At 37.8% G+C, this 27,726-nt stretch overlaps 1 protein-coding gene across 5 annotated transcripts; it reads left to right on the forward strand.

The window, feature by feature from the left end:
* The first annotated feature begins 1,972 nt into the window (after nucleotides 1–1,972).
* On the forward strand, nucleotides 1,973–23,773 carry scarb1 (scavenger receptor class B member 1). Of its 5 annotated transcripts, none has more exons than XM_023338398.1 (14): nucleotides 1,973–2,216; nucleotides 6,202–6,362; nucleotides 7,807–7,948; nucleotides 8,042–8,245; nucleotides 8,985–9,080; nucleotides 9,625–9,740; nucleotides 9,811–9,977; nucleotides 10,708–10,826; nucleotides 16,991–17,064; nucleotides 17,213–17,264; nucleotides 18,405–18,551; nucleotides 19,587–19,634; nucleotides 20,574–20,643; nucleotides 22,885–22,978. In XM_023338398.1, exons 1-14 carry the CDS (start codon nucleotides 2,097–2,099, stop codon nucleotides 22,890–22,892), a joined length of 1,524 nt encoding a protein of 507 aa, XP_023194166.1. In that variant the 5' UTR covers nucleotides 1,973–2,096; the 3' UTR covers nucleotides 22,893–22,978. The 5 variants fall into 5 exon arrangements, with proteins under 5 accessions (XP_023194166.1, XP_023194170.1, XP_023194165.1 ...); XM_023338402.1 differs by lacking the exon at nucleotides 1,973–2,216 and adding an exon at nucleotides 3,883–3,970; XM_023338397.1 differs by lacking the exon at nucleotides 1,973–2,216 and adding an exon at nucleotides 3,977–4,281.
* The last annotated feature ends 3,953 nt before the right edge of the window (nucleotides 23,774–27,726 follow it).

Raw genomic sequence — 27,726 nt, forward strand, 5'->3', positions numbered from 1 at the left:
CTCAGCAACAAGACAGATTACAATCTGCTGTGATTATGATTCCAACATAAGCAAGTAAATGTTTTATATATTTGTAGAGTACCCTGAGCTGATAGTAGATAGCAGTTTGTAACGAGTCAATGAACTGTGACAGCACCAGGACACAGCAGCAGCAGAACTTCAGCCTGTAGTGGAATGGAAGAGCCCTCCTCTAATGAATGGGCAGAGAGTGAGCTGAAATGGGAACAGACAAACTTTAAATGTCATGTAAATCTACTCAAACGGGTGATGGCTGGGGGCAAAAACTTCTACGTGATATTATCAACTCCATCAATAAATCTCTTTGATCTTCCAATAGGTCTTCTGGACTTATTGATGTTTTTGTGGCTGTAACCCACAAAGTGCAACTCAGACGTCATTCCTTCTGCAGTTTTTCAAGTGATCTTCAGTTTGACTGGAGCCGTGATGTTTGTAGATTATATGTGGTTAACCGCTGACGGTCTCAAAATGGTGGCGCTGCAACATGAAATGACACATCCTCTTTCAAAGAACCTTGAACGTTGCTGTTGGGATCTTGGGTCGCAGGAGAATCAAAATTGTTTTAGAAAAACTGTGCATTTGTTGTCATGTGCTTGCTTTTTTAGCTGCAGCACTGTTCAAATCAGAAACATTATCGTTTTATGAGTGCATGGTTCCAAAGAGCCCAAAGGCAGGGACTTTATTCAACCTCATCCTGAGCAATTATCCATCCATCCATCCATTTTCTAACACCCTTGTCCCTAGTGGGGTCAGGAGGCGCCAGTGCCTACCTCCAGCTAACGTTCCGGGCAAAAGGCGGGGTCACCCTGGACAGGTCGCCAGTCTGTCGCAGCCTGAGCAATTATTCACTTTAAAATAAATTATAATCACACTTATCCTGTCCGCTTAGCCTGTTGATATTGCAACCTTATCTTAATCTACCAGTTAAACCAAAGAAGATGTCCAGAGTCCAGATGATAAAATAGAGCTGTGCAAACCCATATGAAATTATTAAGTTGATGCATCAACAGTTTACTGCTTATCTACCACTTTGCCCTAAACTGTCACTTTGTAACCACAGTCACCCAATTCAATGCAAAGTATGAGGGACTGTATGGCATTGCAGTTGTTAGCAATGCTACCTGGCATGAAGCTTGCAGGTTCTCCCAGTGCATGTAAAACTAGTCGACTTTGCAAGGACAGCCGGGAATTGATGTATTACTCAGAAGTCTATTTCCTGTGGATAGGTTGTCATGCAGAAATGGTAGAAATGTCCTCTAACTAGTGACCCACTCCCATGTTTGCGACCACAGGTAGGGGGCGTTTACGGAACATTTTGGCAGAGTTTGGGGGAGTTGAGCTCTAGTGTTATTAAAAATGATAAATCCCACTGACAGGCTGGAAAAATCCAGTTAAAGATTGCTGAGTGGGGTAAATTCCTGCCTGTTGTTTTGCATTGGTAGTGGAACCAAAGTTCCTGAGTAATATTCCAGCAGAACTACTGGGTGGAAAATACATGCTGATGCCTACTTTACCTATTTAATTGCAACAAACAGGAATAAATACGTAGGATTAAAAGCAGCTTTACAGAAACCCCGACTGCTGTGCTATGACTGAGTATTTGCAGTCTATTTTAACTGCCCTTGTGTTTGACTGATTCACTTTTCTAAACTTGTTGGTGTACTCAAGTTATCTCCTGTCTCCTTGGGTCTATTCCACCGGCTAATTCGTGTCTCAAAGTTCATCTGACAAATGAACAGACTCACAGTGGCATCAACTCTATCACTGCTAGTTAAACCTTCCAAACAAAGTTGCCTAAAATAGACATGGACAGCTACAGCAGTCATCTGACTAAAATGTGACTTGGATGAATTTGGATGGATTTTGAAATGGAGATGGGCTGAGGATGTGGGGCGGGGTCCGCGGAGGGTCCGCTGAGTATAAAACAAGCTCTACAGCCCAACAGCAGTTTCCTTCAACTTCACTGTTGTTCATGTTTGGAGCTTAAGACAAAGCACTCTCTTTTTTTTTTTTACTTCCAGAGAGACTTGCCACACTTCTTATTTTCACACACACTGCTGATTATTGATGCCAAAACAATGGCCACTGATAAATCTAAAGTAGCCATTGGATTTATAGCTGCAGGCGCTCTGACTCTGATGTTTGGAATAATTTCAGCAATTATTGGGCCAACAGTTATGAAGAACCAAGTAGTGAAGGTAAGCTATGTTGTATACTGACTAATCTGTTTATTGCTGTTTTTTATATTATATTCTCAGTAAAACCTCAGCTAATATTTATGCATTATGTCTTCACAAAATTTTTGACTTCACAAATTTACCTGAAAACGGAACTTTTAACAATTTTGACTTATAATTTATAACAGATATCTGCTATTAGTTTTTCTACCATTAACTGTTATCAAAATTTTTGGTTAACTATTTTAATTAAAACAAAAACAGTGGATATAAAGCTATCAAGCAATTCAGAAGAATGCAACAAAAAAAAATCCCTTTGCTACCAACTAGTAACGCTGTCCTTTTAATGGAACTGAGATTAAAAAAAAAGTTTAAGTTTAGTTTTGCTTTTGACGAGTTCTTATTGATTGTTTGGGGGCTGCAAAAAAGTGGAAAGTATTAAGGATTCATATCCTACAAGAGGTAAATGAAAAGAAAAACTACATTTTAAATTATTTGAAGCAAGACACCAAGCAGAATAATAAATTCTAATAAAGTTTTTAAAAGTAAGACTGTGCAGGATACCTAAAACACTTTGGTTTGCGAGAATAAATGAGCTGCTTTCTGATCCAGATCCATCTTTAAGTGGCCAAAGAATCTAAATGCTTTGAGCTTCACAGATACTGACTTTGGCAGAGAGTGTTTCATTTTTTTTTTATTTTACTAAGAGACAAACAAATAAGTGCTTTTAGCTCCATCACAACTCAGTAGATCTCTACAAATTCTGCTGTCACATAAACAAAAAATTTGCAATGGACGGAAAATAAATCAATAAATAAATTTTTTAGTCCCATTTAATACCAATGTTGGAAAAAATTATTTTCGGTGGTGATGTGAAACTTCATATGAACTAATAATTATGAACCATTATGGATTGCACAGTTGTATCTATAACTTTCTATGGCTGTGACTTAGGATCAACATTATTATGTTGCTGATTTAGCACCAACGTTTTAATCTTAAGCTTTAGTTTATAGACTATTCAAATTCACATTCCCATATCTTTTTTTTATGAAGTCACTTTTGTTATACAGTGTATGGTTATTAACATGGTTAACTGTCAAACATAAACCAGCATTAAGCTACAAGTTTGTTAATGGCCTGCAAACATCGTCACAGTTAAGCCTGTTGCAATAATAAGCAATGAATCACATGATAAATTAAGATACAACATCAAGATGAACTTGATGATTTTCATTCTGATAAATAATATTTATTGAAGGGCACTTTTGTTTACGGAGGCATTCATTGTATTAGTCTTGCGTGTGTGTACTGTGGACTTTGAGAGGGTGAACTTGCATTATTATGCCATTATCAGTATATTACTTGAAAATGGTCTCAAAACAACAATAATATTGTTTATTGCAATAGTTACTGGCAAAAATGTATCTTCCAGAAAATGTTGCTATTGTGACAGATCTTGCAAAAGTCTTATTTAATCTAATTTATCTTAGGTAAATTCAAAGTTGTGTGTGCATGTGTATAAAATATCTATAACTATATCCAACTTCTTCACTCCAAAAAATTGTTCAAATATATTACATAAAGAACGAAGTGAGTTTTACTGAAATTTTAACAATGAAAATGTTGTACCTTGCATTAAACAAACATCCACAGCTCTACTGGGAAGCGCAGGAACTACGCTTCCCAGAATCCTCGGCTGCTGATGTAGCGGCGTCACCATTAGACCATAAATACTGGGACGTGGTCTCAGACCTGAGTCGTTAATCAGAAAGGTGAGTGAGCGAGCCGGTGAAGCGCCGGGTTTTTACCAGAAACGAAGCCGCCCGTCTCATGTTGAAACACCGTAAGGTCGTTTCCAGGCAGCTAACTTCGTGTCGTGGCCCAGCTAAACAGCTTGCAGACAAAGAAAGCTACTTCTTTGCCGTGAACACTGCCAGTGCCCTGTCAACCTGTCAGCGTCAGGATGGCTGTTAATAAATCCAAAGTCTCAGTCGGATTCATAGCAGTAGGCGTCCTGACTGCGTTATTCGGTATCGTTCTCGTTTTTGTGGGGCCAATAGTCATCGATGACCAAGTAGTAAAGGTAAGGAGCGCTCTTGCATTGACGTTTAGCATAAATACAGCCGGTATTTTTATTTGCAGATGGATTTGAAGTCAAAGTTTGAGACTCAAAGGACTTCAGAAGAGCGCGCGTGCAACATGATAACAGGCGCACGCAGGACTTTTATCAGCTTAAATAAAGTAATGCAGAAATATGAAGCTGTGTTCAGGGTGGACATTATGGAGTTTCTCCTTGTTTAACGCTAATAACTTTGTAATGTGGGCTTTAATTAAATTATTGAATTGTTAATAAAGCTGACTGTGTGTAAGTGAACGGTTATAAAACCAAACAAAAAAATCTATTTCGTAAGGGGAGAAAACGTGATCTGTTTTAGATCATCAGGCCATCTGTCAAGATTTCCTTAGACCTCAGTTACAAAACTGAGCTTTGTGAGGCCACATGCAGCAGCTTTAGTTTGAGTTTATTCACACTTTCAAGACTGCTTTAGCAAATTTCAATTAAAGATATCTTAAATACAGTAGTACATATTTGTTAAATTTGTACAAATGTAAGTGCTTTCGATTATGGTCTGGCCATGTTTCTAGTTAAAACATAGTTCAAAGAAGGTGAAGCCATATTTGAAATTTGTCTACAAGCAAAAACACTTTGTTGCAAAACTGTTGTAACAAAAAGGTAGCAACAAAAAGCGTGAGTGGCACTGCAAGTGAAAAAAAAAAAGATTTTTCTAAAGATGACTGTCCAATGTTGGACACCTTCCACCATCATTTATTAATTTAGAAAATAAATGGACTTGGAAATATACATTTTTCTGACTTATTTCTGATAAAACATAATTGGAACACTTAGCAAATAGACAATAAAAAAATATGGTTATACATGAGTATATATAAGGATATTTATTCAAACGTATATGCATGCTTGTCAGCCAAAACATGCGTAGTTTATTGGACAAAATGCCTAGAGCTTTGTACATCAGAATACAAGGAAACTTTATCACGTTTTATGGGAGAACAATTATTTTATAATAAATAAACACTTGAAGTCGGATTATGATTAGAAATACCGTAATTTACCTTAAATGCTAAGTACATGCAAAAATAATTACTAATTTGGAGCAGTCTGAGGAGGAAGAAGTTTCATGGTCTTTCTTTCAAATCTTATTAATCACTGAAAAAGAAACATTTTCTACAGAGTTCCCAAGACTTTTGATACGCAGACAAAACAGGGAAAACATGAAGATTTAAGGTGCAAAATTGCTTTCATATTTAAAATCCAAAGCAAGTACAGTCAGTTTAAAACAAACAAACAAAAAAACCCAGGTTAACTTAAAGTAACTAAACTTGGGTACATGTATGTCTACATGTTGTTGAGTATATCATTTCACATTTAATCTGTTAAAGTTATTCAGAAGAAAATGTGTTGCAGTTCAACCTTCAGCCCTCAGACAATCTGAACATTTGACAAAATATTTGAAGGAAAGAGAGCAGATAATATTACCGAAGCAGGAAATATAACATTTGGCTTGTTCAGAAAATGAGGAAATAACAAGATTATCCCTATGTATTTGTCAAATGTACTTTGATTGTTTGTTTTTTTTCCCCCACTAATGTTTGTGCGTTTCCGCATTTAATGATTAGATTTCCCCCCTGGCAGTTTACCAATCAGAGCCATTCAGGGGAACAATGGCCTCTTCATCTTAGGCCAACTGTTTGAATGTTGTAGACGTTTTAAGAGACACTATAAATACATAATTAACTGTATTTTGGTTTTATTTACTGTAATAATAATAACCAAAACTTGCATTAAAGGAACAGTTTGTGTTTTTTTTTGTGTGTGATTAATCAACAAAAGTAACATTTTAAATTATTTGCAGTGATTGTGTTAAAATATATTTTCTATCCATAAGGACACCTTCTCCCTCTCTCGTTTTTGTCATGTCAGAACACCATCATTGATCCAAAGAATGACCTCTCCTACACCATGTGGAAGGACCTCCCTGTGCCCTTCTTCATGTCCGTCTACTTTTTTCATGTCCTCAACCCTGAGGAGATCCTGAATGGAGAAAAGCCCATGGTGGAGCAGAGAGGACCGTATGTGTACAGGTACAGAACTGCTACTCCTCCAGGCCTGCAGCTTTGCCAACATACCCATTAGCTCTACATGTTGCATGCGTGGAATTCAACTCGCTTTATAATCCAGGACCAAACATGAGAACTGCTGTTCCTTGGGAGTACACTGCAAAAACACAAAATCTTCCCAAGTATGTTTGGTCTAGTCCACTTGAAATAAGGCAAAACTAGTTTACAAGTAACTTTTTAGCAAGATATAGGAGCTTGGCAATAATTCCATAATATCGATAAAAAGTACTAGTTCCACTAGTTATATGTTATATTTTACTTATAACATATTTTTCCTGTTCTAAATTAAAGTAATCTGCCATTGGAATCAGTTTCCAGCAAAATTAAGGAATTACTGACTTAAGAGAATCTCCTATATCTTGCTTAAAAGGTGCTTGTATATCAATTTTAGGTATATTGATATTTGCATCAGAAACTAGGCCAAAAATACTTGGTAAGATTTTGTGTTTTTGCAGTGTGAACACTTTAATTTAAGAAATCCACTGAGGTTTATGTTAGATTTCTTTGGGCTTCATAGAGAGAATTTTTACATTTGATTATATTTGGATATTTTCAGACATTATGAGTTTGAAAAAAAAAAAAAACTGTTGATGTTTAGCACTTTTTTGAAACGAAAGTAGCTTGTGTGACCCAGATTTTTGCTGACTGAAGTGAGTGACTTCCTGTCATGCATGAATGGGATGATATTTGACAGAGATGCATGTTTTTTTATTATTATTATTATTATTTCCAAGTGATTTTAGGTAAAACTGATCACAAAAAAGCTGCGAAGTCATTTAAAAAGGGAGCAGTTACTTTCACACGTCTCCAGGTTGATTTGGTTGCCCTTATTAAATAAAATTAAGAATTTAGGAAAACTGCTTTTTTGTATTTACTCAGGTAATCATTGCTTAAAAACTTGAATTACATTTTTTTATGTGGGTTTTTAATTAACCACTGAAAACAGGGGTTGGGAACACAACTCAATCAGCATACATTGATCAGGCACGATGTAGTTAAAGTAAATAGTCGTCAAACTCATGATTGGTTTACTCGGACCTTGAAACGTCTGGCTGCTTTTCAATAATAACACCTGACTTTTGGTGACCATGTTCTGAGTGGCTGTTTGATTGGCTCCTTGTCAGAAATCATGTGCAAGTCTTCAAATTCTGCTCAAGATAATACTCACTGCAATTACTTCAAACTAGTCTGCCTAAAAAACACACAAAATAACTCAGTGACAACATAAAAAATGAACATGTGGGAAAATGTTTATCAACCACCATGGGTGACCATACTAACTATCCTTAGGTTCTGGGGACATGGACATGATTGACAGCACTAAAACTCACCTCCTGGACCCGATTAGATCAGTTTTTTTCACAGATTTGCCAGTTAGATCACTTCCTGTGTCGTTCTTATGTTCCAGAAAGCAGTGTCGAAAGGAAAACATCACTTTTCACCCCAACAGCACCGTGTCCTACAGAGAATACCGCAGATACTTCTTTGAGCCCTCCATGTCGGTTGGGAACGAGTCTGACGTCATCACCATTCCCAACATGTTGGTGCTGGTATGAGAGCGTGCTCCAAAGTCTTTTCAGATTTCCCTTAATATTTCCCCCACATTCAGAGCTTTGTGTTTTGACTCCAACCCTTGCTTGCAGGGCGCATCGGTGATGCTGGAGGACCTGCCCTATGCACTGCGGCTGTTGATCAGCGCCACCTTCAAGACGTTCAAGGAAGGTCCCTTCCTGACCAAGACGGTGGAAGAGCTGATGTGGGGCTATGACAGCAAACTGGTCGAGTTCCTCAACAAGTACCTGCCGGGCATGCTGCCGTCCACAGGAAAGTTTGGCCTCTTTGCAGAGGTGAGCATTTTGTTTTCCTTTCCTTTCATTTTTCTACACATTCTGTTGTGCTGCACAGGAGAACTTTATCTCAGTTTAAACACAGAAACTTTAAAGATCTATTTGTCCCTAAAACACTACTACCACACCCTCTCTGACTTGTTCACACAGTATTTTACAAAGTGCATTGTCCTTCTTGGCAATTGGTGGCTTTCTCTTTGAATCCCAGCCATGTTGTCGTTGCATCAGGGTATGTTTTTCTTCTTGTTTTTGCTCATAAAATCAAGACACTAGAAGACGTAAGCCTTGCGTTACCCCATCAGAGGATTGGATTGTCCAACACACTTTGGCTTCTGCATATTTAATTGCAAACGCCCAATAATTCATGCGACATTTGACCCAAATGGAATTGTTCATCTCTGGTGCACTGAGAATGATAATACCACACATTGCTCAGTGTTTGTAGCAGATTTTTAACAAGGAACGCTTAATCTCACTGCTACAACCTGGCCTTTTGGTAAAAGGATAATGGCTTCACAGCAGATGTGGTATTGGAGCAAAAATAAATCAAATGGAAATGTATATAGTAATAAAGAGGCTTTTATTTTAAATGCTAAAGTTTAGGACTCTTTTTTTCTATGCTGCTAAAATGCTGCTAAAATTTTGACTGTAACTTTTTTAATGATTACATCTCGATTCTCTTTGCGCCGCTTATTTTCTAGTTCTGACTTTGTGTTTATTATTATTTTGTTTTTATCAGTTTAATAACTCCAATACTGGTCTATTCACCATCCACACCGGGAGAGATGACATCAGAAACGTCCACAAAGTCGACTCCTGGAATGGCCTCACTGAGGTAAGACAAAAATAATACCACTTTCACATTAGCTCTGTTAAGTCTGGTTTAATCAAACTATAGGTTGTTTGTCTCGAAAGTCCAGTTGAAGTGAACTCTGCTGCAGTTCGAATGCTTTTGTGAACTAGACCAGCGCAGGGCATTCTGGGTAAATACAAGCTAGTGTAGCGCTAGCTGGAGAAATGGCTCATGGTCTTTTGCTGAAAACAAAATAGAAATCTTCCAACTGCTAAAATATGACGCTGCTCCATTTTTATTCGCATTTTGGGAAGAAAAATGTTGCACTCAGTGTCAAATTTGGAGGTTTTTGTTCTGTTTCCTTCAGTGTTCTTGTTGCAGCGCCACCACAGGTGAGGAGGGGAACAGGTTTCTCAAACGGTTTGGTTGGTTTGACACAGTGCAGTGTGAAAGAGAACCACAGCAGCTGAAGATGTATCAAATGTTTCAGTTTTAGACCCTGATCTAGCACTCTAAGTCACCTTTTTAACTTTTTTTAATGACTGGATGCTTTTCCTACCTGATTGGATTCCCTTTGTCTTAACAGCTGAGCTACTGGAGGACACCTCAGTGTAACATGATCAATGGAACAGCCGGGCAGCTGTGGCCTCCTTTTATGACAAAAGAGACCACTCTGCCTTTCTACAGCCCAGACGCCTGCAGGTAGGAATACTTCCTCCACATCCTCTGTGAAACTTCTTATTTCCTGTAATTAATTTCACTGTTATTTTAGATCTCTGGAGCTTGTGTATCAGCGACCAGGCGTGATGAAAGGCATCCCTCTGTATCGATATGTCGCTCCCAAGACCATGTTTGCGAATGGGACGGATTATCTTCCAAATGAAGGCTTCTGCCCCTGCAGACAGTCTGGGCTGCTCAACGTCAGTAGCTGCCGCTACAGTAAGTACAGGCAGAGCATACCATTACAAAGCTCACTGATTTACCTTTGACGTTCCTGATCTCTGTGCCTTCTGAGCTTCATTTTTTTGTTTCTTTGTAAGCAGTACATGCAGTAAGCCTAATTTTATTTTGTTGTTTTCTTTTAATTACAGCAGCATAGTGAAGGCTAATGATTAATAACTTTACACCTCTAGGCTGTTTACATAGAGGGGGGGAAGTAATACTTACTTAATGTCTCATGGTGAAGGGTTTTGTATCTTGTTTTCATACTGTTCTATGTGTTGGTTACTTGCTTTTTGTGTAAATGTTTCCTTTTGTTGATGTTTCTTTTGCTTCTTTTAATAGAACTGTGTGTACTGTGTTCCGTCCTGTGAATTGTATAGTGAAGTGTTTTGTTTTTGTGCTCACTTGTCTTAGGACAAAGGGTGAAACGTAGCTATTGTGCTAATTCCTGCATACTTACACTGCCATACATTATGGTAATGTTGATTAATGCGCGCTGTCCTTATCAAATAAATTGAATTAAATTAAACATCCCCTTTGAGTTCTAAGGGGATTCCTTCTCTTGACATTAAAACATTTTTTGAGCTGAAATCCTTATTTGCTCTCACATTTGGTTTGGGTTTCTGCACATTGCCCTTGCAGAAGTAGCATATTTGCTGCAGATTTACGTTGTTGGAGCCTTGTGGTTTAGAGAAATAACTGCACCATTCTTTTTATCCATTTTTAGACTCTCCGGTCTTCATCTCTCATCCTCACTTCTTTAATGCTGATCCTGTGCTGCTGGACTACGTGCTGGGTCTTGACCCCACTGAAGAGGAGCACGGCCTTTTCATTGACATTCATCCTGTGAGTTCCCACTTACATCCGCACTTAAAAGTTTCCACTTTTAAGAAACCCATCAAGACTGTACCAAAACAGTAAAAATTGCAGAGGAAGAGAAGCTGGGAGATCTTTTTTTATTATTATTATGTGCTTCTAAGCATTTTAAAATATTTGAGCAGGATATAAATTGTGGTGGGAAAATTATTATAAGTTAACATCTGCTGATCATGTTATATTAAATGCTTATGAACTCTCAGCAAAAGAACCTGTACACACACAAGGTTGGAAGTTGTTTTCCTACATCTGCATAACCAGACTGTTTCCCTCAACCTTGGTATAAAACTCATGTGTTGACTCTGCCTGGTAGAGATTTTCGTTCAGAACTTCACAAGCTCTCTGGATTGTGCACAATATACATGTAAACCTGAATGAGTGATTTTATCTAACAGCGCTTGGAAATAATTTTTCCCCCCCCACAATATAAATGCATTTTCAGAAGGATTTGAGTCAAAACTTTTCAGATGTGCCTGGATTTCTACTTGGCTACTGAGGAGTACAGAGCACCAAAGGACTCACACAAGCACTGCATCACAGATGGCTCCACTTCTCCTTGGAGCATGAATAAAATTTTTAAAAAGTGCTGCCAATGAAACATTTGGAGAACATGCTTTTTATTATGACATCTAAAATGTTTAGGAAAAATAAATGTTTTTCTACATTTAAATGTGATAATACTGTATGTCGGGTCATAGCCGAAAAACAATTTGAAACCCAAACCCTATGTATCAGACCAGGAGTGACAGGGGTCACTAAACTGGTATCAGGCTCTGAGTCTATTGGTACCATGCCAGGGATCAATAAATCAATAAAAATATGTCTCAGGGTGCATTCACACTCTAGAACTGTTGTTTGTTTGCCTAGAAAGTACACTTTGTTTGTGAAGGTGTGAACATGCAGTCAGACTCATAAAAGCGAACTCTGGTCCGCCTACAAACCTCAGTGGTTGAAGTGAATGCTGGCGTGGTTTGAATACATATAGGAAGGACAAGAGACTGCTTTAAAGGCACAGGCGGACTACAGCCCAGGGCATTCTAGGTAAATAAAACCAAAGCAAATGTGTGAGTCCAGCCCTGGCAGGGGAAATGAGAAAAAAAGAGAAATCCTACAACTGCTAAAATCTGACACCATTTTATTTTTGTTTGCATTTCATGAATAAGGAAGTTGTGCTCAGTATCTTCTTCAGATCTCAGTTTTCGTGTCATTTCCTTCAGTTGTTCTTGGTGCAGCGCCACCACAGGTGAGGGTGGGAACAGGTTTTTTTCAAGGGTTTTGTTTGACACAGTGCAGTGTGGAAGAGAACCGCACCAGCTGAAAATGTAACAAATGTAGCAACTTTAGTCCCCAATCAAACCGAGTCTACTGGACTGTCAGGTGTGAAGACATCCTTATTTTCTTTGGTAACTCATGATTTGCAACTCATGATCGTTTCACCCTGGAACGATTGGATCTGATTTTACCCAATCGTTAACCTTTGGCCGTGATGTATGAAATGTGCCAGCTCAATCGTGAAGGAAGCTACTCTATGAAGCTTATTGGGTACCACCTCCACTGCTCTTAACAGAGCCAGCTGGAAAATTAGACTTTCATCATACTCTGTGGGGAGAAACTTTGCCAATAATAAAATGTCTTATACCTTCCTTTTCCTCCAACTTTAATTGCAATATTCGGAAATGTGACCAGCACAGATTTAACAACGTTGTTCACTTCTTCCCCTGCCATTGCTAAAACTACAGGCAGACTACAATTCTAAAACAGCGCAGAAAATCAACATTTTGTTCACAATTTCTCCTTTTGTTTGATGATTGGCTGATCTAGCCCAATTGGACAAATCCAAGACTGAGCACCAAAGGGACAGGAGAATCGAGTGGAATTGCCTAAGAAAGGCTACCGGAATATGAACTCAAACTGCTGATCAAACATTCAAACCTCTGATGTCCTTGACGTCTGCTGCTGGGATCTTGGACAAAGATAGTCTGATTGCAATCATGGGCTAATCATGTCAGGGTCAACTGCAGGCCTGTTTTTGCTGCTGAAGATGAATGAAATCTTTAGATGATAAGGAATTTGTTTCCCTTTTACAGTTTTATCCTATTATTAAGTTTTATTGCACCATTCTTATGACTTTAGAAGTTAGCATCATTTCTAACTTCCAAGCCTTATTAGGTTTATTTGATAGGGACAGACACACATTGATATAGACAAACTGAACAGAACAGCAGCAGCTTGTGTCCTAGTGCTTATGGTGTGAGCAAATTTGCAGCACTTGTCTCTAAATGCGCTTTTTAAACAGTATATCTAAGAACTATTAGAAAGTGAATGACAATGACACATGTGATGATCAGAATGTGATGTTGTGTTGTAGCTGGTCAACATGAGAGCATTTTGGTAATGAGCAGACAAACAGAGAGAATGAGGTTTAAAGTTAATTTGTCTTTTTGTGTTTTTTTCTCTCATGGACGTGTCATAGGAAAATGATTCTGATTACATTAAATTTTACTGCTGATAAACCTGCAAGTCAGGCTGTTGGTAGTCACACTGCTGTCTCACCTGATGCTTGATGCAAGGATTGATAGGGCAGAACACAGCTATTGCTCTTACTTAACCCTACCCATCTAAACATCATATACCTTATCTTTTGACAGTGACATGGAAAGTGATAAGGTAATTGGAAATTGGGCTATTTGCTTCTAATTGCAGTTGTTTGTGAGATTGTAAAGAACTCTCTGATTCCAATAAAAAGATAATAATCCAGGTTTGATAAGAAAGCAGATTGTGTGCAAAGATGAAAGCGGGGAAGATGGAGTCAGTGTTCATTCAAACATTCCTCTTCTACAATGACCTGGAGTTATGAATGAAACACTCTGGGCAACATTTGCTTCTCCTTGCAAATATTTCTAAAATAACACCACAAAACACTAGCTGCATTTCCATTACAAGAAAAACACAATTTTGCAATTCCTGTGCTTCCATTAAATAAGAAATGAAATTAAAAGTGCATGTGAATAATCTTGATTTTGCGATAAGTCATTAAAATAGCATGTAGCTCATGTTAGTATAACTCAGTTACATGAGTTATATTCATAATTCAACCATAGTGTTAGAACTTATTATCAGCCATCAGAGGAGACATTGGGGTCTTGTTCAGCCGCTGGAGCTACAAGCCGCTTGTACTTGGGAGTGCCTACGTATGTTGCATTTTGGGAAAATTATAATTGGAAATTTTACAGAAGAGTTATGGATTAAACATGTTGGAATGACACAACTTTTATGAACTGTGTGATGCTGTGAGAGCTCTGTTGGTTGCAGCTGCACATTGTCTGAAAAAAACAAAAACGAACCATCATTCTCCTACTTCCTCCTACTTCCTGCTACTACTCCTTCGTTGTTTTCGCCAGTGGTAACATTGGGCTGTTTATCATGTGACTCGCATGAAGCAAAAAAAAAAGGCTCCAATGCAGTTTTGTGAAATACATCTATTTTCATGTCTCTGAGAAACCATCTCATCTTACCACAAAAACCTGTTATAGAAAAACTTTTTCAAAATTGCAGTGTTTCCCTTTAGCGAATCTACTTTCATGATTTCAATTTGACATGGCAGATGGGAATAATTGGATCATATTTATTTTCCCCACATCTTGGCTTAGAGTTGTTGAATCATCGCAGTGGGAGATCATCTGCTGGACAAGCATTCACAGAGGAACAAGTGTAGGGGAGCTTTTGTTGGATGTACCCTTGAGCTAGGGCGTGCTGTGTAAAGTAAACTGTTGTGTTTCAGTTGCTGCATGTTGGACAATATTGGCTTCCTCACTTGTTTTGGTGTTGTGTATTCCTATTATTGATAGTTGGAAAGCTTGTGCACAGATCAGGAAGATTTTTCCGATATTTTCCTCGTAATTTACCAAATTCCTAGAAGATTCAACATTGGCTTCATTTACATGAGAGAAATGGACACTGGAAGTTTCTCTAAGGATTTAGGTTATGTGAAATTATTCCACTCAGATGGTAGTAGACAGTAGCGGCTTTTTTAACCCATCTGGAGGCAGGTCCACATATGAAAGGAATATAAGTCTGATTTTCTTTGTCATCTTCTTAAACAAACAGTTTTACTACAACTGTGTTTGTAGTACAACACTCATTGTACTCATTGTCTTGTGTACAATGGAAAGTACTCACCTTTAATAACAGATAACGGAAGGTTTCAGGAAGTTGTATAATCAGTGCTAAAGTGCAGGAAAGCTCTAATAGCAGGACATCCATGTCGACTTTGTCGGGTGTGGTGATTGTCACTGGTCCCCTGTTGCATTCCTATTGTTTACCTCTAATCATCCTCCCCTCACTCCCACATCTGCCCTGATTTATATTGCTTTTTTATCAGAACCACATGTCTGAGGACTGAGCCCTGTATTTTGCTGATGTCAGTTGTCTGGTTTTGAGCCTAAAGTCTGAGGTGTCACATAGTTTGTTCTGCCAGAAAATGTCCAGGTCATAACTGTGTCATATTTTACTTATTTGTCTTCCAAGTGTCACAAGCCATAAGAATCTTGTTTGTTGGGGCGTTTGGAAGGAGTACCAGTGCAACTTCCATCAGTTGCAACATAAAGTGTTTCTTCCAACAGTCCCATTTTCTGTCGTGAGTCAGCAGAATGTTTTTAGTGCATTTTTTTTAGCAAATGATAGACAAGCCTGTGTGTTCCTTTCATTCAGTAGGGGTTGGGACCTTGGAGTTTGCTCAGAGGCCATTTTTTGATGAACACAAACCTCCACTGAATCGAGTCAGACCTGCAGTGCTTCAAACGTTGTTCTCACTTCTTTTGTGACCTTCTGGATGAGCTGCCACTGCTCTCTTGCAGTAATTTTAACAAGATGGCTGCTACATTGGCGATAATTGATCTAACTGGAGTTTCAAAACCTTACAAATGATTTTCTAACTTTTCAAGACTAATGGACAATGACTTAGTGATATGCTACTTATTGTCAAGTCAAGAAAAGCTTACAATATAGGCTCTACGTAGCTATGGTTTCATTACAAATGTACCCCAAACTTTGTCAATATTCTGCTAATGCCGAAAAAACACAATTTTGCAATTGTGGTGTTTCAATTAAATAACAAATGCAATTAAAGTCACATGTGAGAAAGTTTGCTCATGTGATGTCATTAAAAAAAACATGCCGCGCTAGCATCCACCAACTACTTACTGTGGTCTTCTTCTTTGAGGGTTGCATCACTGGTGACATCCGGTTGTTGATCACGTGACTCTTGTGATGCACAAAATGTGTTTCCATTGCAGTTTTCCAAAACAAACCAATTTCGGTATGGCCAAATAGCCACCAGCAATTACTGTATATGGTCAATGGAAACGCTGCTAATGGTATCAGGATATTAAAAAGTGCTTCTCCAATCTCTATTCCCCTCATTTTCAACCCACACAGAAGAAACCGGAGACATTTCTCAGTCTGTGAGTTAGTGTTAAGCTAGCCCGAATAAATATAGCACATTACTTCCAGTTTCCTTCAAAATAAAGATGAGTTTTTTTTTCCAAGATGAAACCCATAGTACTTATAAAAAGAAATAATGATCAGAAATGAATACAACTTTTCAGGCAGGTTATCCAGACAAGCCACATCCCCCCACAACTTTGGCAGCTTGCTATGCTACTGAAGTTAAACCATGTGAAGCCTGAGCTGTTGCTTTTTGGTTTTTCTTTTCTGCGTATCGGAGGAACCCTGTGAATATTTACAACTGTCATCAAGTGTTTTCCACTGGTGAATAGTCTTTCTCTACTCTAAATAACAATCTCCAGATATCTGCTAATGGTTTCCCAGTTTGATAGACAGCAATAGTTGCTTTGCTAAGGTCGTTGCTGAAATCTGTCCCCCTTCACAGCATGTTCACACTCACACCAGAGGGCTTGAAAACTGCTTTCTGTGTAAAATGCTTTACGTTTCCCATACCGGTTTGGTCATAAGGATTTCCTCCTTTTCTTTAACATGTATAATGCTTCCTTGAAAATTAGCATTGTTCAGCTTTCTGTTTATTGCGTAATTACTGATGACTAAAAATCCACATGGATTTTATTCCCCCTCTGTGATTCTGTTTTGTGTGTGTGTGTGTGTGTGTGTGTGTACAGCTCACAGGTGTCCCTCTGAATGTCTCCATACGTCTACAGCTTAACCTCTACATGAAGAGAATATCAGGAATTACGTAAGACCTATGAATTATCACATTGTCCATTTTGTCACCTATGGTTTATTTTCCTGCCCTGTCATTTTAAACAAGTTACTACTCCCTATCTGTCTAACACTGCTTTCTTTGTAGTGGTGTTTTAAGTTTTATGTTCTTGACCTTGTAGAGAAACTGGAAAGATTTCTGAGGTGGTGATGCCCATGCTGTGGTTTGAGGAGGTAAGCTGCTGATGTTGTGCATCTTGAGAGGCTGATGCCTACAGATCCACTCAATAAATTAGAATGTTATAAAAAGCACATTTATTTTACATTTATTTTTAGGAACTTTATCACATTTTATAGATTATTTTCATATAGATGGATGTTTGAAAGTAGATAGGGTGACATGGAGTAAGAATTTTATTATGACATTTTGTGGTACGTTTTTATTGAAATAACAATAAAAATTATATTGTGACAAAAATGGTTTTTATTACTTATTTTTCAGGTAACTGTATGTCAGCGAATGCTTGGCACAGCATTCATAGCCCCTCAGACACAAATACTGTTGTTGAGAAACTTCCCATTTCAAATATGTTTCTTCAGGAAAAAAGTCTGACTTATATCACTAAATTGCACACGGTAACTGCATCTAGTCATATTTTTGAATATAGTAATATTTATCGATGCTCTTGTGGAAAACAAAAGTAGAGAAAATTGTAGTACTAACATTTCCAATTATACTGCCGGTTTTGTTTTGTTCTTTGTTTTTCTTTATAATCAGCAACTGAAATTTATCATGACAACAATAAATCAAAATTTGTAATCCCGGAAGAGCCAGCTGCACATTGTCCAAAAAAAAAACAACCAAATCATCCTCCCCCTGCTACTTTCTGTTGTTTTCTTTGTCGTTTTCGCCAGTATTAACATCCACCTGTGATCCAAAATACATTGTTCCATTACAGTTTTGCGAAATGCATCTATTTTGATATGGCTGAAAAGGGACTTCCCCCCCCCAGTGCAAAAGTGTTTTATTGAAAAATGTGAGTTTTTTCGAAATTGGTGTGTTTCCATTAAGCAAATTTATTTTCCTATTTTTAGTTTGCACAATTCTATGGCTAACAGAAGCAGAGCAAAGCTTTGGCTTTTCAGAAATTTTTAAATCCTTTTTGGTCATTTTGGGCTGGTGAATAGAAGTTGTAGGATACAGGGTGTTTATTTCGTTAGTGTTTTTTTTTTTCTTAAAAATGGGAAGATAGATTTAGCTAAATATGGGACAAAACCTGAAATGCTGCAAAAAATCAACCAGAAATATTTCTTTCTGAGCCAAATCAAAAGTAAAACAGTTTTTGCTTCCCTTTTGCCCCTTTGCCTCTGCAGAACGGATACATTGATGGACCAATCCTCACTACGTTCCACACTAACCTGGTTATTCTCCCTGCTGTCATGGAGTACATGCAGTACATCTTCATAGCCCTCGGCCTGCTCACCACCATAGTGGCCGTCCTGGTGTATTACAAAGTCAAGGTAAGAATCCCCAACAGCCAGCTGCTGCCATTGACACTCTGCCTGTGGCTCGCTGCATGTTTTCCAACTAGTGGATGGAGGAAAGGAGCAGGAGAGACTACACTGAGGATCAATGGCATAATTAGGCTTTTCATAAATGCACAATATGCTCAGGATGGACAGTATAAGTCTTCAGCAACTTTGCGTATCTGTCGGTTTTAGCCAGATGCAGAACAGGCAGATTTATGGGAATTGTTTTCCACAAAGGAAAATATTTCCATCACAGCTGTTAGTGAAGACTTGCAGTCACTCCTGCTCCTTCCAGGATCATGCTTTGTTTGTCTACAAGTTAAACTATGAACCCTGCTTTGACTAACCTGACAAGGAGAGTAAAAAGTCCAAATCTCTCCAGTGTTGCTGACTGTTGAAACCCCCCTCCCCCAGCTGCTGCTGATTACTCTTCCTGCCTGTTTATCTCATCATTGTTAACTCGTAAATGAGAGCCTATCAGTTATGGCTTAATTAGTGGGTGACATTACGCAGTAGTGTTAATCAGAAAGGTCAAAGTCATCCGTGTTTTACACACAGCTGCTCTCTGATTGGACTGCTGATAGCCGAACAGGAAACGCACAAGAGCAGATTTGGTTCTTCTGCTTTGGTATTGTGTTCTTTACTGAACATGTTCTTAGTTGTATTAGTAATTTATAGCGCAGACTAATGTCGTCATCACTGAACGATCGAAAACAGATAAAACGAGCTAATACAGTCCATCAGTAAAGTATCAGTCTTATCTCTGTCATTCCTTTGTGTTATGAAAGGAGTCATGTGTAGTGTTGCAAAATAACATGAAAAAGCTTTGAAGGTCAATAAGTAAAAGTTCCAATTTAGTTGTTGTAATGATAACAGATTACACACTATTTCTGTGGTATGTATCGTATTTGTGGCAGACAGCCAGCAGCATGGAAAATAAAACAAAATTTAATATTTTACTGAAATCTTATACTGAACTGTAAAAGATTTGAATATGTTTGACAAAGGTTCTTCATTTGCTTCCAGAAGTCTAGTAATAGAGCAGCGACTTCTCCATTCTTTGAGAATTCTTGGGTTTGTACAACCGCCTCATACAAATCATCCAAATCGAGAAACAGCTTTCCAACTTAAAATCTTTGACTTTTTAGCTTTAATAATCAAATTGATATGAAACATATTTTTTAAAATTCTCTTTCCAAATCATTGCACAAGTTTTTGATTGTCAGTTAATCTGGGGCTTTAAATGGATAAAGATAAAATTGTAAGATGGAAAAAATGGTCCAATGGCAGCTTTTTGATAACTTGGAAGTCCCCATAATTAGGCTTGGTTTATTATAAATGGATATTTATTTCACTGTGTAGCAATAAACTTTCAGACGCTCACTTATAAACAGTACGAACAATAATTCACATAAGGACTGGGCATTGAACCTCCTCTCCAGTAGGAATGGACAGTTGTCGGGTTCAACAAGGTGAGGATTTCACCAAGTGGTGCCAGAAGGTTTTCTTTAGTTTCTGTTTCAGTATTGTAAATGGAATAATATGGCCAGTCCTTACTTCTGTGAAATACAGACATTTTTGAGGGGATCCAGGGTTCCTCTGAAAGATCTCATAAATGATCCTCCAATAGAATTTGTGCATCATATCTTCTATAACTATTTTAAATCACTGCAACAATTTCAGAGAAATGTGTCCTCTTTCAATGTGCCTGAAATTTTTATGTAGCAAAATGAATCAGTTGATTCCTTAACATACAGAGGTTCTTCATAATTCATGTATAGACTGTTCCAAATGACCACTCTGCCTGGAAGTCCTTCTGACTTCCAACTAATCATGCCTGAGATATAACCAATTGCCTGCCCTTGTAATTCACTGCATGACAAACTCAATTGCCCACAGAAAATAATCCGTGCATGGACAATCCCTGAAATCTCTATCTGAATTACAACACTATTTTTTTTCTTTGATATTTTCTAATTGGCCCATTTGTAAGACAATTTGACCATCTTTTAGGCAACCAGTAGTGAGGAGGGTAAAGGCTCACATGGCTTTGAAACACAGGACAAAAGTATGAGGTATTCAGGTAGGTTCACACTCAAAGGCATACACGTAGCAAACGGTACATTGGGAGTGATTACTAATGTCCAACACCTGCAGAGGAAATAAATATGTCTGCTTTTGTTGTTCACAAAAACCCAATTTCATTTTGTATCACTGTTGCTGTCTGTTTTCTTGCATGATAGTAGCTCTTCTACAGGGGGTAACACTGGACCTGACCTAATCATTCGCAAGCAAACTAGATTTGTTTTTAGCTCTTGGCTAAAAGCAAACAAGGTTAGGAATAGCATTCCTATGTAGACAGAAACTATTTAGTAGTTCATTTCTGTTTGAACCAAATGGAAAGTTGAAATGTCTGTGATGCTACTTCTTTGAGTTTCCTTGAATTCTGCTTTTGAAGGTGGTCAAAGGTTCCAGAAGGTTGTGTGATGACTGTGGCGGTAAAATAATGAAATGTATAAAAACAAAGTCATCTCATAACTTCTAACTAGTGGGTCAACATGATTGACCAGGCTCATCAAGCCAGTTATTTTTACTTAACTGTATCAATCAAGATGTCTCCCAAGATATACTTTGTGACTATGCTTTGTGATTGGTTGAGTTTGGAGAGTATGCACTCACATAACTCCAACCCTTGTGGGATTCCAGGGAAATAGAATGGAGCTGATGCAAGATAATGACTTTAATTTATACCCTTGGATTTGTATATGCTAACCAAATTTGATTACAGTATATCGCCAGCGGGTAAGCAACACCTACAAAGCTTGCAAAGAGAATACTGATCATCTGACTACATCCGACCCTTATTAGAATCCATGGATACTGGAAATCTCCTCTAAAGACGATTATAACAGCCTATTTCAATAATTCAGACACCAAATATACCTGTACATGCTTTAAAAGCACAATGGAAACGATCTTAGCACGACCACAGAGGTAAACATCCACAGTCTTCTTCATCTCCGTTCTCAGCAGTAACAGCCAATCAGTGCCAAGGACCATAAACATCGCTCCTGGATTGTCTGCTTTGTCAGCAGGAAAACAACAGTAGTAGAACTGTGGTCTAAATTAGCAGTACAGCTGTCACACCGTTAAAAGTTTCCCTTGTGTTTCAGTGGTGTATAAAGAGTAGATAACAATCTACTCTTTATACAATTCATCTCCGTTCTCAGCAGTAACAGCCAATCAGTGCCAAGGACCATAAACATCGCTCCTGGATTGTCTGCTTTGTCAGCAGGAAAACAACAGTAGTAGAACTGTGGTCTAAATTAGCAGTACAGCTGTCACACCGTTAAAAGTTTCCCTTGTGTTTCAGTGGTGTATAAAGAGTAGATAACAATCCAATATAATTGTTTTCCACATCTGATGCTTCGGTTTGATCCCTGTTGAATCTTGTGTCACGTTTGTGGAAATTAAGCAACCCCTGCTCAAATATTACAACAGAGAATGATAATAACATCACTGTCTCAGTCTGCTCTGATGAAGATTTATCCTAACCATATGAAAAATGATTTAAATGCCCCCAACTGATAGCAGTCCAACCTATTTAATGGTTAATTGGTCTAATAATTATTCTACCACTGGTGTTGAACTTTCATCCCAAGAATGGTTAAATGGGAAGTGTTGTTTAAAATGGACTTTTTTAAAATTTTACATCATCTTATAATGTTATTCCCTCATCAAAAACACAACTGGAGGGTTACCAGGATTCTTTCGTGCATATTTTAGAAATCTTTTAATCTCCCATGGCAACCATTTGTTTCAGAAAGAGCAAGATTTTTTTCAGAGACAGAGACACAATTTCAAGTCATATTTCTTTTAAGTCATATTTGATATATAAGGTATTTTTATAATAACTGAAGGTAACATATGTAGTTACTTGATTGTGCTATAAAATGACTCTATGTGCTTATAAAACACACAATACTGACCCTTTAAAAGCTCTGTTAAGGTTTCTGCCATGTATCATTTTTCAGGAAATCCCTTGCTTATTGTCCAGCTGCTTTCAGAACAGGTTAGAATTACAATAGCCAGGCTCATAAATAAAAGACTGAAAACATTTAAAGTGTGCAAAGAGTCAAAATTTTAAGATGCAGAAGCCATAAAAAAATCAAAGCTTTAAAGTTGGTTCAAAGTATTTTACACAGAACCTCATAGGAGTGCTAGCAGGTCTTAGCATTTAAGACCTGCTAGCAAATTAAATTAAATTTATTATTTAATTTATCATGTGAATGGTGAATAATTTATTTTTGTGTTCATCTCACAGGCTTGTGAAGGAGATGCCTTTCTGAGGGAAAGCACGAGCACTTCAACTCATGAACGGACCCCTCTGCTTCAAGACAAGCAGCACTGACATACTCCCCAAAATAAAAAAATAAAAAAACAACAACTTGTACTGACTCAGCTGCTGAGTCAGATATGGAACAAGATACAAAACGCCATATTACATAAACGGAAAGTTTACAAAACACTCAGCCAAAGATGGTCGCTGACTTTTTCAGGTTTGTTAAAACAATCAACCGCTTACATGTGTAACCGTTTTAAATATGCAAAATTTTTTCCCACTGTTGTCATCTCAGATAATCTATTTTATTCGCCTCATCATTTCATCATCAACGACAGCAGTGGATACAAACTGCAGTGATTTTAGTTTAACTTTGACTACAAAGGAGCAAATTAAATTTTTTAGCCAGATGTTTTGTATTTTAACCACACATGTGCCTTCATCATGGGAATTTATTGAGTCCAGTTGATCTCCTGTGTTGTTGCTTTCTGTTTACACTGAAGAGTCTGGAGATTAAACTGAGCTCGTTTTTAACCTTACACCAGTTTTGCACATACAGCTGTGACAATCATTGAGTCGAGCAGAGGAGACGCACTCCTTGTTATATACTACTGTCTTTTGTTAGCGTTTAAATGTATATGTTCGGGATGATGCAGATAACGCTGTTTGATGTCCAGCACACGTTTATTGTGTAAAAAAAAAAACGTATTAAATAAGAGTAACATGCATATAGAAATATACTGATGTTTGACATCAGTTTAGACTGAAGTTCTCCGAGATCTTCAGTCTCTCTATCTTCTCATTTTCAGCAGATGTTAACCTGTACTGTCTTTTTTTAATTTGTGGAAGGAATAAATGTTAATAAAATGATCTGAATAAAGATTTTGCAGAATCTGTTCTGTGAATTAGAAGGGATGCATTTCTTTAAGGCCAAAAAAGTGGCATAAATAAGTTACTTTAAATGACTTTAATGTCTAGCAATCAAATTAATGTCATACACAGTCAATGAAACTAACTCCTCTGAAGATGAGTGTGCGCTCCTTCCGGGCAGTTTAAGTCAAGTCAAAAGAAGAAGAAGAATTACTTTATTCATCCCAGCAGGGAAATTATTTCACAGTTACAGCAAGAATTTTTTATTTTTTTTATACACAGATTAACACACACACAACGGGAGCTGCGTCTGCAGGCAGCCAGCTGAGCCGGCGCCATTTTTGAAGGAGGACATGCGGCAAAGGTCGTTGGGACCGGGAGTCAAACCTGCGACGTCCACGGGTCTAAGGCCTCCAAATGTGGGGTGTGCTAACCCCCTGCGCCACCACAACACGCCCCCTCAAGTTTATTTGTGTAGAACATTTCAGCAACAAGACGGTTCAAAGTGATTTACACCATAAAAACAACACAATAACCAATTATGAAACAAATAAGCATTATTTTCTTTAAGGATGTCAATTGCGGGGCGTGCCGTGGTGGCGTACTGGTTAGCGCAACCAGTATTTGGAGGCCTTGAGTCCTCGACACGGCCGTCGCGGGTTCGACTCCCGGACCCGACGACATTTGCCGCATGTCTTCCCCCCTCTCCTTCCCCGTTTCCTGTCAGCCTGCTGTCATACAAGGGACACTAGAGCCCACAAAAAGACCCCTGGAGGGGTAAAAAAAAAAAAAAAAGAAAGGATGTCAATTGCAATCTTCAAACTCATCAAGAATCAACGTCAAATATATTAATTAACATCCAAGTTTCTTAAATCAAAGGCAGCTCTAAACAGATGAGTTTTGGCCTTTATTTAAATGAACTCAGTGTTTCGGTTGTTTAGCAGTTTTCTGGAAGTTTATTCCAGATTTGCGGTGCATAAATCAATCAGTCAAATGTATTTGCATAGAACATTTCAGCAAGAACATAGTTTAAAGTGCTCTGTGCCATAAAAACACAAAAATTAGAAGTTATAATAACATACAACCAACAATTGAGAAACCACTGACAAACGCTCCAGTTTGATGAGTGCCATCATCAAGATCATCTCCAGGTTTGGTTCCGAAATTTATTGCAAGAATCAACATCAATTTGAGTTCAGAGAAAAAAAATCCCATCTTAAATCAGTCAGCCAGTGTAAAGAAAAATAAATAACAAAGCAACCAACCACATGGACTAAATCTTATTTCCTATTAGTACCGTATATGTTTAATTCTCAAAGGTCAGGATGAAGGTCAGTCTGAGGGGTTCCTGACTGAAACTTTGAGGGGAAATAGTTTAGAAGATGGGAAAAAAGAAAATTCCACACAAAATCCCAGGAAAGTTTGCCAATTTTGTTATGATCTGGAAAATACTTCGCACGTATTTTCCAGCACAGAAGAATCACTGAAATCAGTTTAATATTTCAATAATGAAAACATACTAACTTAAAAGCATGACTATAATTACGTAATAAGCAGTGTTACAAATTATTGAGATATAATTTTTAAACTGCCCAGATTCTAGATTTTAAAGAAAAGAAGAGGAGCACAGTCTTTGTTTAAGCAGCTTTCTTCATCTATTCAAAACCTAAGCTGCAAATCTAAATATGTCAATCATTCTATCCTGGAATTAGCGTGAATGCTCTGAACTGACGCAGGTTGGACAAAAGGTAGCTGAAAGTGTTGCATCTGTTTTATAGGTCTATGTTCACATTCTGGAAACCTGCCCTCCTCCTTTGCCCGAATATTTCAACCCCGTTAAGACATTTTCATTCTGAGAACAGGTTTCTGTTCACTGGAATAACAAGTGTCACCATTTCCATCTGCTTCTGTACAGCTATTACAATAGCAGGAACCTGTGCTGTAATTATTGTCCAAACTATTTTTTGTGGGGGTTCCAGGTTCAAGCACAGTCCTAAAAGTCTGTTAATGCTATTTACTCAGGTATAAAATCAATTTAGGGGTTTTTAGAAAATGGAATTCTGGCACTTGTGGTTTTCCATATGCTTCAGTCCAAATTTAATATCAATTTAAAGTCTTTTTTAGAAGATTGATTTGTGTTACTTTTCATTTTTTTCTTCTGCTTGTGTGACATGTTAAGATTTGGGGCTATTCTCTACTGCTGGACCGGAAATAAAAAAAAAGTAAAAAGGTTTTATGTAACTTAAATATTAGGTTTATAATTTTTCTCATCAACAATCCTATTTTGAAAACAATATGCTTGACTTTAGTTCGATAGTTTGAGGGCCCAGTGCTGTAAACTAATTCAGCACAGTTACACTTTAGACGTTAACAGCCAGGTGGCGCCAGAGAGGCAGTTTTGAGTCAAACTTTAGGCCAAGGTTATTACAATGGATATTTAAAATGTCAAAGGTTTTCCGATCATTACCAAAGGAAAATGAAAGAGAGGAATGAAGAACTAAAGGTGACATTCTGCTAGTTTCTTCTCTGGCTCTCCTGTTGGAGATCAAGGCAACTGAAAATGACTGATATTCTTTGTACAAAAATAAAAGTCAATGTAAATATAGAATATCTGATCTTGTGAAATACTTTGATAGTAAATACTGTTATGTATTTAATGAAGCCCAATTAACTCTAAACACTGATGTGTTTTTTTTTTTTACAATCCCACAGAGTAATAAGATGAGTGTGCAGCCCTGATATTTGGTGCTGCTGCACAGACGGCCGAGTTGCTGCTCTGTAAATCCAGCCTCGGTGAAGTCCTCACTCTGGATTATTTTCCTGGCAGCTCGTTTTGCTTTCTTCCTCTTCAAATCTCTGGAGTGGCTGAGAGATGTCTCACTCTGACCAGCGCAAGCCTGGACTCTATCGCTGTGTTTTATCAAAAAAAATCCCAACTGGAAAACCAAGAGGAAGTTGTCACACCCAGCAATCTCTTAATTAAATGTCGTTTTCTATCTCTAGCTCACTGTCTAAGCGTGACAGCAGACATGATAAAGGAAGCCGCATTAAAAGGTAAACAGGAACGCTGAGGCTGCATGTCACAGATTTGTGTTCATGCAGAGCGATTAGAAGTCTAGTTTTATTGAGATTCCTGTTTGCTCAACGCTCATCGAGCCAACAGTAATTATTATTCAGTCATTCACAAAAACCAGTGATGGATTATGTCGTTTTATGCAGATTAGTCAGTTTGTCCAAACCTACAACTAGACATGTTCAAGACAGAAACACACACACCCCCACACGCACACACACACTTGCTTTTAGAGTTCTGTAATATCATTTCCAGTCTGTCCATTCCAAATGCCTTTTTAAATATCATATTCCTTTTTAGAAAGAGAGAAAGAAGAAGTGAGAAGCTGAGAGAAATGAATGACTCAGTGCGCATCTTTTCCATTTAGGACTAAAAAAAAGTTTCAGTTCCCATATTTTATTAAAAGCCTTGTTTCTAAGTGTGTGTTGAAGGAAGATGTTTCTTTATTTCAGTTGATTTGTTCCATAATAATAATATTAACTTAAAAAACTGATTAAAAAATATTTCTTAAAACTTTTATTCCAGAAAATTGGACCTCAACCACCATTAATGGACAGGCAGCTGCAGAATATTTCTTTCCATCAATGGAAAACTAAAGCTCAACTTTGGCTGTAACAATTTTGCATTGATTAAAAATAAAAAATGCCAAAGTTTCCATCTGCATCAACCACCTGTGCTGAGTTGATCTGGAGTCATGGGCCGCACAAAATCACTCCAGAGGTCACAAATGTTCACCGGGCCGCACTTGACTGGGAACCGGTCCGTATGATTTTTGTTAAAATGACTTTTTTTTCCTCCTCAAGTTCCTTGAAAAGAGACGTTGTTAATTAGCGGCATATAAATAAACTGAACTTTATTGAAAATTCAGGTAATTTTTGACA

This window comes from Xiphophorus maculatus, chromosome 8 (genome assembly GCF_002775205.1).
Source record: "Xiphophorus maculatus strain JP 163 A chromosome 8, X_maculatus-5.0-male, whole genome shotgun sequence".
NCBI lineage: Eukaryota > Metazoa > Chordata > Actinopteri > Cyprinodontiformes > Poeciliidae > Xiphophorus > Xiphophorus maculatus.